Source organism: Engraulis encrasicolus, chromosome 2, assembly GCF_034702125.1.
Source record: "Engraulis encrasicolus isolate BLACKSEA-1 chromosome 2, IST_EnEncr_1.0, whole genome shotgun sequence".
Taxonomy (NCBI): domain Eukaryota; kingdom Metazoa; phylum Chordata; class Actinopteri; order Clupeiformes; family Engraulidae; genus Engraulis; species Engraulis encrasicolus.
Window position 1 is genome coordinate 3369142 of NC_085858.1, and position 12398 is coordinate 3381539.

The following is a 12398-nucleotide window of genomic DNA, read 5'->3' on the forward strand; positions in this document are numbered from 1 at the left end:
TGTAAACAGATGTGGCCACACGTTAAAGGATATTACAGTAAATAGACCTCAGCTGCATGCAGCTGGCACAACCCATTACATTTCCTGAAAAATACATCTCACTGTATGCAAAATGCTTTGCCTGAAGTAGCCGACCGCTGCTGCAATCCAAAGTTTAGCCTACAAGGGGCAAAATCATTTATTTTTTGCGGCTGTAGCATCATTCTCTGTTGAATAATGGAATAGATCTGTGCGGTCGTTCAAAAGGCAAATGTGCGGTGTGTTTGGAATGTTGATGTCCAGTAGTTTTGAGAGGTCCTTTACTAGATCTGAAATTATAGGCCTAGGACACTCCCAAAACACATAGTAGAATGTAGCCTACCAGGTTGAGTATTACAGATGTTATAGAGAGAGCTTGGAGCACAGTTCATTTGGAACTTTCTGTAAGGGGTTGTACATGCTCTATATGGTTTTGTGGATCAGCTGGTGAGCTAGATTCTTTGAGCCTTGAGAGAGATTTGTAGGCTATAGCTTACAGTAGGCCTATAGCCTATCTTTTGGGTAATGTTGGCAGCAAGTTGAAGAACATTTTAGTTGAATAGCTTACTCACAACACTACATTTGCAAACAATTATCACATTAAAAATCGTTGATTAAGCGCTTAGGAGCATTAGATTATTGCCACTCACTCACATCCTTCTCGTTCTTCCTGATGTTTTTTTATTTTTATTAACAGCAATAGAAGTCTGCATGCTGTCTGTCTGAATATAAATCAGTAGAAAGAGACTTAGCTCACGCATTTTTGTCTTGTGCTTGTAGGAAAAACAATGAGTAGGTCTACTAAATTCCCTTTTGAACGCAAAAATATTGTGGAGCTGTAAGAGTAGGCATACCTTTTGTCTTCCAGTAGGTGGCGGTAGAGGCCTACTCTAATACCCATCGCAAAAAGAAGAAGAAGAAGAAAGAATCCCAACAACCAATCGGGTAAAAGGCGCGTTCGCGGAAACCTGGAAGCAAACAAACACGGATGAAAAAACATTTTTTGTTTAGACGTTTCTTGGTTATTTTCCTGCAGTCAGCATGGCAAATCAAGTTGAAGTTGAGTTCAAAAAGGTAGTTTACCATGTGTTGTAGAAAGGTCTGGCATGTTTAAAGTGGTTTCGTAGACTGTGTGCAAACAACTTTCTGTTTTGTTCTGTCTTGGCTCAGTGTTGATTTCATGGCAAGTGACAGAATATTTGACATCTATTTTTTTTTACCTGACAAGAAGAGTTTCATAAAAGTTGTTATTGTCTTTCAGGAAACGATCGCCAAGCTTTTGAATAAGTCATTCAAAGATACCAAAACCAAAGGTAAGAGAGTGATTATTTCGGGAATAGCCTACAGCCTATGCGCTTTACATGCGTTGACTGCTTTTGGCAAGCAGATGAGTAGCCTAACATAGCGAGTGTTTTTTTTCTCCCACATCAGTGAATAGTGACGCCGTTACCTTGACGAGCGAGATGCTGCAAATATTTGTTGAAGGTGAGTGTATCAAAAAAAACTTGTGATTTCCAACTGCTGCCTGCGTGATCTTTCAATCTTGATAGGAAAACAAGTGGTCTAAGTCCAAGTTCTGTAGTAGGTTTCTACTGGGTAGTTAAAGGGGTATGCCACTGGTTTGGGGCTTAATACAGTTAAAATCGTTGGCTGGGGTTTATAAAGGTGGTAAAGTGTCTTGTTTGTCATTTAAGCCGTTGTATTGTTTTAAGACAACGCTTAACATGAAAATGAGACGCTTTACCACCTTTATAAACCCCAGCCAACGATTTTAACTGTATTAAGCCCCAAATAGTGGCATACCCCTTTAATTTGGTGGTTCATGCTGGTAGGCCTATGGACCCTTCAAGTGCCATGCATGCATTTACTCAAAACTTACGAATACATACAATAATATCCTCTAATATGGGGAAAGGACTGAAACCAAGGTGAATGGAAAATGCATGGAAACTTGGTGACCTTAATAGACAGCCTATATCTCTGAGAGCGATGCACTCAGTCTGTGATATTGCACCCATAACCCTGGATGTCAGTTTGTCCTGTTATGAGTGCCACATTTGTGAAACTTGAGACCCATGGGCCATTTGCAACCCCCACATCTTAGTAAGTTGATTTGGAAAAGATTGGACTTTTAATCTCATATTTCTACTGTATACACTCACCGGCCACTTTATTAGGAACACCTCTCTAGTGCTGGGTTGGACCCCCTTTTGCCTTCAGAACTGCCTGCAACAATACTCGGGTAGGCTGTGGCATTCCATCAAAGATAAATTGGTAATAATTGGCTCAAATTGTGCTAAGAAAATATCATTATGCCATTATATCTCCAGCCTGAAACATTGATGTAAGGCAGGGTCGATCCATGTTTTCATGTTGTCGACGCCAAGTTTTGACCATTCCACCTGAGTGTTGCAGTGGATATCAAGACTCATCAGACCAGGCAACATTTTTCCGATCTTCTAGTGTCGCTTATGATGATGAGCCTGTGTAAATTGTTGCCTCATTTTCCTGTTTTTAGGTGACAGGAGTGGAACCAAATGTGGTTTTCTGCTGCTGTAGCCCATTTGCCTCAAGATTTGATGTGCTGTGTAATGAGAGATTCTCTTATGCAATACTCGGGTGTAAATCAGTGGTTATTTGACGTAGTGTTACCTTTGTATCAGCTCAAACCAGTCTAGCCATTCTCCTCTGACCTCTGCCATCAACAAAGCATTTTTGCCCACAGAACCGCTGCTCACTGTATTTTTTTCTTTTTCGGACCATTCTTCGTAAAGCCTAGAGATGGTTGTGTGTGAATATCCCAGTAGATCAGTCTTTTCTGAAATACTCAAATCAAGCCCTATCGGCACCAACAGCCATGCCATGTTCAAGTCATTTAAATAGCATTTCTTCCCCATTATGATGCTCTGTTTGAATTGCATCCTAGATCATCTCGACCATGTCTACATGCATAAATGCATCGAGCTGCCACCATGCCACACTTGAAATGATCTCGCAGTCCAAATAAAATGACCCACAGGGGTCAAATTTGGTAGCCTGGCAACGCCATCCTACGTACTTCCACCCAAAGATTTGGCTCTGTACATAGTCTGGCCCAACCCTCCTACAGTAGCTCGGTTCCCTCACGGTTCTACCAATCAGCAAACATTTGAGAGTGGTGACGCAGAACTCACCCATGAAGTCCATTACTGACTGGTTAACTATTACAGTATTTCTCGATTGCCTCCACACAATTTCTGGTACTTCACACACAATTCTGGAAACATCTCACCCATTTCCCAACTCCCCTAACCAATGTCACTGAACAGTAAGCACAATTCCTTCTTTACACTCACATTTTAGTTTTAAAACACACTCTTTTCAAAACACTACACACAATTCTCTGGATTAGACACAATTTTCATGAAAAAAAATCCTGGTTTTCGGATGGAACACACTGTCATTCAAAATACTAAAATCAACTGCCATACTATATTCACTTCCTCATCACATGGGCAACCTCTCTTCATACCTGTTTACAATCTGAAATCATCACCCCATAAGGACACACATTACATGTGATGTTGATGAAAGCATGAGTGAATGCAGTGAGAACACACATTTGTTTAGATTTTGATCTCCAAAATATGTAATACAAGATATCACTTTCATGTGGTTACCCAATATTTTACAGTAAATTAGTCCAATTTTTTTCAATGTCAGAAAAATATGTAAAATATATATTTTTTGCCACACATCTGTGTACTCTGAGTCTAAAAACAATATTCCGTATTTTACAACAGAAAAATACCCTCTTCAGTAAGTGGAACACTGAAGAAAATAAGTTTCTACTGTGTGTCAAGCTGAGTATAGAGTTTTACCTTGTGCATATTAGTGTTCAATGGTTCATATGAGAGTGAATTAAAATGACTGTTTGTGTGTGTCATCTGATAACAAAATTGCCTTTTTAGAAGAGAGTACATTGACAAGACGTGCGTTTTTCAGGGGTAGTGAGGAGTTTTGCCCGTTGTGTGTGAATTTTGGGGATTTGTATGTAGAGTTTTGAGAATTCGAGAACTGATTCCGAAAATTGCGTGTAAGCAATCAAGAAAAACTGTAACACTTTTGTCTTGTTATTTGTACGCTTTGGCAACACTGTATCATAACAGTCATGCTAATAAAGCACAATTTAAATTTGAATTTGAATTCAGAACTCCAGTGAATTTAAATTTCAGAGTAAGGTTAGACCATCTCCCACTACCACATGGAAACAGATCCCTCTTAGCTTGTTCCAGACTGTTTGACAGAGTCAACAGTCGGCTTTCGCCCAGGCTACATATTTGCCCCCCAGGGCTGAATTTGACATCCCCAGTCTAAAGTCTATGGTGTTGCATAGAATAACCCCTCTCCCCTCTGTGTGCGTGTGTGTGTGATGTCAGAGGCGTCCAGGCGAGCGCTGAAGCAGGCCACAGCAGAAGACAGCCAGCAGGTGGAGGTGGAGCACTTTGAGAAAGTCCTGCCGCAGCTGGTGAGATTGTCTTTTTATTTTTGCTCTTTATACAAACTCTTAACATTAGGCCTAATTCTTTATTATGAATGGTAATTACATTTGTTTTCACCTGTTTTTCCATTCAGTTGTGCCATTTTCCAAAGCTTTCACCTACTTAAACAAACTTTAACTTTATTGTGTGATCATGTCTTTTTTCCAGCTGCTGGATTTTTGACTGGTCGCAGTTCTGTCTTGGCACCTCTGGATGGAGATGTTGCTTCATGTTGCTCTTCTGAAAAGATCAGGGGCCTCATGTACAAAGACCTCTGTAGATTTCCTACTCAATCTTTGCACAAGTGAAAATCTGAAAAAGATACATTTGCACCTAAAGTTTCAAATATAGCGGTCCGTACGGACTCATGCAGACTCATGTGAAATCAAGTACACATGTGCTTTTTCGTGTTGAGTCAGTATTGGTGCATCTGAAAATTAGAGTGAAAAGTTACTGTTACGAAGCATTTTTTTGTGTAGGCAAGTTTTGTACATGAGGCCCCGGTTCTGAAGTTCGGCACTGCTAAACTCAGGAGCTGTAATAATTAGAACGGTCTGTTGGAAGAAAGGTGGACATACTGTAGGCATCTGGTATTTGAGTCAGACTGATGTATTCCAATTAATTGTCAAAGCTTGTGAGGTTTAACTGTCAGTCACAGAACGATTTGGGGAAGAGACACATTCTCGCACACACCCCAAAGTGTGTGGGATGCCAAAGTTAGTGGAAACGGTGAATTCATCAGCTTTGGTGTCAGTTAAATTCATTCAGCACATGTATGAAATGATTACTTTACAAACCTAGTAATCATCATGACAACTATTAGGCAGACCTCTCTGTTGTCATCCAATCAAATGCCTTCACTCTTCACTCACATCTCTTCCCTACCCTAACCTCAAAGCATGATGCTGCAAACTGTCTGTAACCATAGTTACTTTGTAGACTGTGCTGTGAAAATATTTTTTCTTTTAACTTTTATATTAAATGTTGGTTTGTATGCAATTCAGTATAAACTCTCCAGAGCTGTGGTCTAGCTTGATGTGTGAAATAAATACCACCCAATGATGTGCATATTGAATTTCGTCTTCGTTTGGTTAATAGCAGTGTTTAATAGTTTGTCATTTTGTTAATAGCTGTGGTGAGGGAAATTAAGATTACAGACTTGCGAAGCAATAAAAAAAATACATTTACCCTGGTAAATTACATGGTGGTGTTCAAACTGTCATTTATTGTTAATTTCCCTAATAATTGTTAAAGTCAATTGATTTCCATTTCTGGATTTCAAAGAGGGCCTGTGTCACTCCATTTCAGCTGGAATGTTATGGGGGCAGTGTATTCACAGACGGTCTGTGTGGCATGGTTTGAGGGGAACAGTCGGTATGAGTGTGGGCAACTGTGTTTATATGAGTTGTATATGTATAAGTGCGTGTGTGTGTGTGAGACAACAAGCATGTTTCTCTATATTATATGCGTGAGAGATGGTAAGCATGTCGCCCTTGTCTCTACATTAGTGTATGCATTGTATTTTGTGCACATACGGTATACTGTATATTACACATGTGTATGTATTGTCTATACCAGTGGTTCTCAAACTTTTTGTGTGAACTACCACCCAAAAAAAATATTGAGCTCTCCGAGTACCACCTTGACAACCAACATTAAAATATCGCAGCAAAGGCCTTCCATATTCACTTTTGCCAGTCAATACAGGAGAGGTTCATAATGGCATCAACAGCTACTGTATGGTCACATTCAGTGCGAGTTTGTTTTAAAATGTCTTGCTTGCCTAGTATTATTCTGCATTATGTTTTCAGATTCATGCAGTTCAATATTACGAAATGTGAGACCAAAGAGACATTTTCCACTGCAACAACTTGATCAGCCTTCAAATAATTGCACAAAAAATGAATTCTTCCAAGTACCACCAGAGATATCTCAAGTACCACCAGTGGTATGCGTACCACAGTTTGAGCACCACTGATCTATACTATATGTGTGTGTATTATATATGTGGTTTTAGGGAGGACACTGGGCTTGGCAGCCCCAGGCTCCGTGGTGCCACTGCTGCCGTCCCGCGTCTCCTCAATGGAACAAGTGACATGAGAAGAGCTGGGCTGGGCTGGGCTGGGCCGGGCAGGAGACATATGCTGGCGGTTAGGCACGGAGGGGGAGAGGAATGACTCTCAGTTCCTCTTGATCCAACATTAAAGGAAGGGGGTGTCGACAGCCCAGCCCAGACTCTTTGGAGCGCTCTCTCTCTCTCTCTCCCCCTCTCTCTCTCTCTCTCTCTCTCTCTCTCTCTCTCTCTCTCTCTCCCTTACTGCACACACTGTTCCTTTTGGTCTAGAGTGATGTCTCTCGCTCGCTTGCTTGCACAGTATTCCTTCATCTGCTTCATTCAAATGTTATCCCAATAGTGTTGCCACCTGTCCCGGTTTTCCCTGATTCTCCCAGGTTTTTAATGGGCTGCCGACTCGAGGTGAAAATACAGGCACCGGTACACTAAATGTAGAGACAGGATTGATTATTATTATTGATATGTGCAGGTTTTTTGTCAGTCAGAGGTGACAATTCAGTTGGGAGCAAAATAACTTCATTTGGCGCTGTTCTTTCGTTCTGGGTTGATCACTGGTGTCTCTCTCTCTCTCTCTCTCTCTCTCGTTCATCAGTGTTTCTCGAGATGCACACTGACCTGATTCCCGTGCGTCTCTCTACGTTTGAAAGACACAGTCATCAGTCACAGATGGCAACAGCTGTGTGTGTTGGTGTGAATTATCTGAGCGAAAAGGTACGCCTACAGATTTTAAAGTGTGTGTGTGTGTGCGTGTGCGTGCGCTTTTAATTAACAAACTGTGACACCTGCATACTGTTGACCCCCAACCCCCAAACCTTGATCTGCTCATCTTTTCCTAGAAAGACAAGGAATTGTGTTGGACACGCCATAGGTGTGTGTGTGTGTGTGTGTGTGTGTGTGTGTGTGTGTGTGTGTGTGTGTGTGTGTGTGTGTGTGTGTGTGTGTGTGTGTGTGTGTGTGTCTAGGTCTAGGTCTAGGTCTAGGTCTAGAAAGAGGAGGAATTGTGTTGGACACACCATAGTCTGGATGTGATCAGTCTTAACGCACTTTCCTGGCCCGGGCATACAGCACAGTGTAGTGTAGCGTAGCATGGCACATATGCTCCAGCAGGACCGGATTAAGATGGCCTGGGGCCCCTAAGCTACAGGTTACTGGGGCCCCTAAACTACAGGTTACTGGGGCCCCCACCTCGGAAGGCAAATGTATATAGTGTCATAATTATGAGTTAGTAATAACATGTCTACCAATTGTACCCAGCACAACAACTGAATTTTTCAATATTGCATCTTGTCAATACTGCATTTTTTCTCTTTAGGCCAATCAGGTGCCCCCTGGCAGGTGGGGTTCCCTAGGTTGCAGCCATACCTAGCCTCTATATAAATCTGGCCCTGTGCTCCCATGTGCTTCCCGTTAACCACTACTAATGTCCTAATAAAACTGCTTCAACAGAGTTGGATGTGACTTCATGTAGTTTTAGATATACACTATTTGGTGATGTTATTTTACGTGTTTCTGAGGTACCATTTACAAGGACACCCCAACCAGCTTAAAAAAGAAAATGTAGGCTATGCAGAACACTTCAGAACAGCAGTCTCTTGTAAAGCTTTATCAACAACTAATCTACAGACACAGCATTTGGTAATGAACTAATTGTCAGTAAAACATGTTCACAGGTTTGTAAATGACTAAGAAAGAACCGATGGCTGCACAGCGGAGTGGGAATTGGTTTCTGCTGGATGAGTTGAATGTCTGTTTGCTGGCCGGACATACTGTAGCCAGCGCTTTAATCTCTTTAGGTCTTTGGAGGACAAACGTCCAGCACTACAGCAGCTGTCCTGTCTGCTGTGTTAACATCCTATTTCGTAGTAATTTACAAACATTTGTTAAATGCTTTGTTGACAATGACTTCATTATTTACAAAGCGGTTATAAGGCTTTTACAGTAAGAGACCATCATTCTAAAGTGTTATAAATGTGTGGAATGTTGTGTTAATTCCTGTCATGAATCTGCACTGCATTGACTGCAATGCATTGTCTGTGCCTACAATCTCAACAGTTAGAGTAAGATGAAATAATACTTACATTTCAGTGAAATGGTCTTACAACAGACAGTGACAAATCTGTCTCTCCATAAAAAAATCTCCCATAGCAAATACAAATTAAATGTGTAGTTCTGAGACGTTTGATCAGAATGTGGTAACTGTGCAGGCAAATTGAAGAGGTAAAGAACAGCACACACAGCAGTTTTTGTTCTTATTTATTCATCCATGAATATTTCAGTCTAAGAGCCTTCATATTAGAAATCAGATGGTCTCAACAGACAGTGAAGTAAACCTCTCCCATGGTTAATAAACTGACACTTGTAGTTGTGAAAGGGATGACTTGATGGCTTTATATTATTGAAGTGGGTATGGAACTATTACGGAATATTAAATATATTTAATGTGTTTGGATTTGGCTATACTTTAATAAACGAATACCAAATGGAAAACAAAGACTCCGATAAGTGTACAGGTCCCCGCCTCTCTTGGTTTGGCAGAGCGAGTGTGCCATGTAAGCACATGGATAAGATTTTAATGCCAGTGAAAATGTTGTATATGTGATAGCCTACGTAGTACCTACAACAAATAATATGTCCCTCTTGTCAGATTAATGTGTGTGTGTGCGTGCGTGCGCGCATGTGTGCTTGTGTGTGTGTGTTTGTGAGCCATGTCTGTGTCCTTTTCCCCCTAAGTGGAGCTGATGGCTCCCCTACAGGGTGCTCCTCTTCTCCTTTCCATTCATATTAAAGCTGTGTGTGTGCGCTTGTGTGTGTGTGTCTGTCTGTCTGTCTGTCTGTCTGTCTGTCTGTCTGTGTGTGTGTGTGTGTGTGTGTGAGTGTGTGTGTAAGAGTGAGCCTCATCTCCTCTCCTCCAAAGCACCAGGCCAGATTCCGCCCCTGTGAAGAAGAAAAAACAACTTTAGTTTAGTTGTTTAGTTTAGTTTATTTGGTTTATTTCAACAGGGACCATGTGCAAAGTACATTAGTTACAATGGTAAAACGATGCCCTTCACAAGATTATAGTTTACAAGCTAATTTCCATCTGCAGTCCCTGGGCAGGTGAAAAACATAAAATACAGTAAAATAAGAGCAGCTACTCAGGAAACAATCAGACGCAACTGAAAGTAGGCTAGACTTCACAGTAACACAACTGTTTAGTGACGCAGTACACTTTACACAACAGCTCATGGAAAAGTAGAGTTTTACAGTAGCACAGTCAGTAGACAAAAAGTAGACTTTTACAGTAACACCACTCTTCAGTAGACGAAAAGTAGACTTTCCGGTAGCACAACTGTTCAGTACGTTTTACAGTAACCCAGCAGTTCAGTAGATGCAGAAAACTTTACAGTAACACAGTAATTTGTGGCAAAGTAGACTTAACAGTAACCCAGCAGTTCATGGATTTACTCTACAGTAAAATATTTCATGGTTCTGTTATTCACTTTCAATGTTCATGAAATGTCATTCTTTCGTCCCCTACACTGCTGAAACACACAAATACACGCATGTATATGGGTGCAGCTCTGTGGTGCCCTCAGTCAAACAACCAAAGTACACTCAATCTCTCTCTCTCTCTCTCTCTCTCTCTCTCTCTCTCTCTCTCTCTCTCTCTCTCTCTCTCTCTCTCTCTCTCTCTCTCTCTCTCATCTATCCCTCATCTTTAGGTGAAGTGAAATAAGACAGAGATTAGTTAAGCTTTCCTCTCCCTCTCTCCCTCGGTCTTGATCTATCCTCCCTCCTCTTCAGATGAAGTAACACATTAGTCAAGTTGTCCCAACCGGCCCGTGTCTTTGGCTGCTCGTCTTCATGTTAGTGTAGCCTTAATACGCTGTCTTAGTGCCATCTTCGTATGAGAAGGTACTGTATTAGTGGCGTCTTCATATGAGAAGGTACTATATTAGTGGCTGTTTACGTTCTGAGATCCAGTCAGAGGTACATTAGTACGTCATCCACCCTCCCGCCTCACACACACACACACACACACACACACACACACACACACACACACACACACACACACACACACACACACACACACACACACACACACACACACACACACACACACACACACACACACACACACACACACACATACATAACAACACCACCACCACCACCTATCTTACTGTATGTCTCCAGTGTGTTGCTTCTCCACAGTAGGCCTGGACACATTTGAAGAGTGGGAGGGGGTATTGCATGATCACATGAAACCTCAGCCTGCATCAAGGGAAACCCAAAGCCCCAAAACATCAAGGCAGAGACACTGAATTGCAGCTGCCAGTGTGTGTGTGTGTGTGTGTGTGCGTGCGTGCGCGTGCGTGTGTGAGATCCTTTGAGCTGCAGCGTTCATGCGATCATCTCCAACAGCTTACTCTCTCTCTCTCTCTCTCTCTCTCTCTCTCTCTCTCTCTCTCTCTCTCTCTCTCTCTCTCTCTCTCTCTCTCTTCAACTTTTCAACTGCAGCAAGACAACATAAAACACATACAGCCAACACATAACACACAAACAAAGTCCCCAAAAACCTCATTCTCCAACCACATTGCATCAGTCACCCGGGCATGCCGATTTCTGCTGTTCAACATACAGAAAATCAGACCCTATCTGACCCATCTGACTACTGGTTCAGGCCATGGTCATCTCCCGCCTGGATTATTGCAGCTCCCTCCTGTCAGGTCTACCTGCTTGTGCAATAAAACCACTGCTGATGTTCCAGAGTGCTGGGGCACATCGGTATTCCCTCGACCCATGCTACTCCATGTTACTTAATCGAGTTGCACTGGCTACTGCTGGCTGCCCCTATCAAGCACAATGCCTCCAGCCTTGTCTACAAAACCACCTCAGGAACAGCCCAGCTTGAAGGACATACTAAGGTTGTGTATTCCTGCCAGAGATCTGCACTCCTCCAACACAAACCGCTTACTCCTCGCTCTAAGCAATCACAGTAAAGTCAGTCACTGTTCTTCTCTGTCACGGTCCCTCTAGGCCTACTAGGCCCTCTACTAGGGTCCGAGGAAAAGACCATTCACAAAATCAAAGCATATTCAAAGAATATTCATGTTTATTTACAACATACACACACAAACACACACACTATTTGCTCTGCTCTGGGTACCAGCAGACCTGCCTGTAGCTACAGTACTATAGTGGTTGATAATGACATTAGTGGTGTGAGATGTTTTTGAGAGCTCCAAAACCACATAAAGAGAAACACAGATGAACGTTAGCTGAGGAGTTCCACCAGTTTCTGGCTGGTGTTTGGGAAAAATCATTGCGTGTTTTTTGTGCCCATTTCTTTTTGTATTTCTATGTATGTGAAAACTTCAAATCCTTATACAGCTCCAAAATCAAGTCCAATTGCTTACAGCTTGACTCCTTGGATAACGTGATGTGTATGAACGAGAATCTTAAGACCAGATACACACTAGAGCATGGCGTGGAGAATCGGGCAGTATGTTCTACTCAGCCTTTCACACCAACAGCGTGGCCGGTCCTGTTCAAAATCCGCCACAGCCAATGATAGTTTGTTACTTTGCCATTTATTTCAATGGGACACCGCGGGCCGCTGCCGTCAACATTCCGCAGAGTTCTATTTTCCAAATGCAGCGCGACTCCCACCCAAGGGGACACATTCTTACAGATTCAAATTCATCCAGTTAATCAGGTGGCCATAGCAGCTGTGTTCCATGCACTGTCATCCAATTAAAAACCTTTTATTTACACAACAAGCAGCAAAAGCTTTCTATAGT

General features: G+C 42.0%; 2 protein-coding genes across 2 annotated transcripts in view; one reads left to right on the forward strand and one right to left on the reverse strand.

Moving 5' to 3' along the window:
* Positions 1 to 940: 940 nt before the first annotated feature.
* Positions 941 to 5613, forward strand: cenpx (centromere protein X). Its single transcript, XM_063212533.1, has 5 exons — positions 941 to 1092; positions 1280 to 1331; positions 1450 to 1503; positions 4437 to 4525; positions 4707 to 5613. The coding sequence occupies exons 1-5, from the start codon at positions 1060 to 1062 to the stop codon at positions 4719 to 4721; spliced, it is 243 nt and encodes an 80-aa protein (XP_063068603.1). The 5' UTR covers positions 941 to 1059; the 3' UTR covers positions 4722 to 5613.
* A 3847-nt stretch (positions 5614 to 9460) lies between these two features.
* LOC134460061 (tether containing UBX domain for GLUT4-like) overlaps positions 9461 to 12398 on the reverse strand; it is a 67607-nt gene continuing 64669 nt past the window's right edge. The window contains exon 9 of the mRNA XM_063212542.1: positions 9461 to 9546. Coding sequence (XP_063068612.1) covers positions 9507 to 9546 — 40 coding nt within the window. The 3' untranslated portion in view covers positions 9461 to 9506. The remainder of the gene's footprint in view (positions 9547 to 12398) is intronic.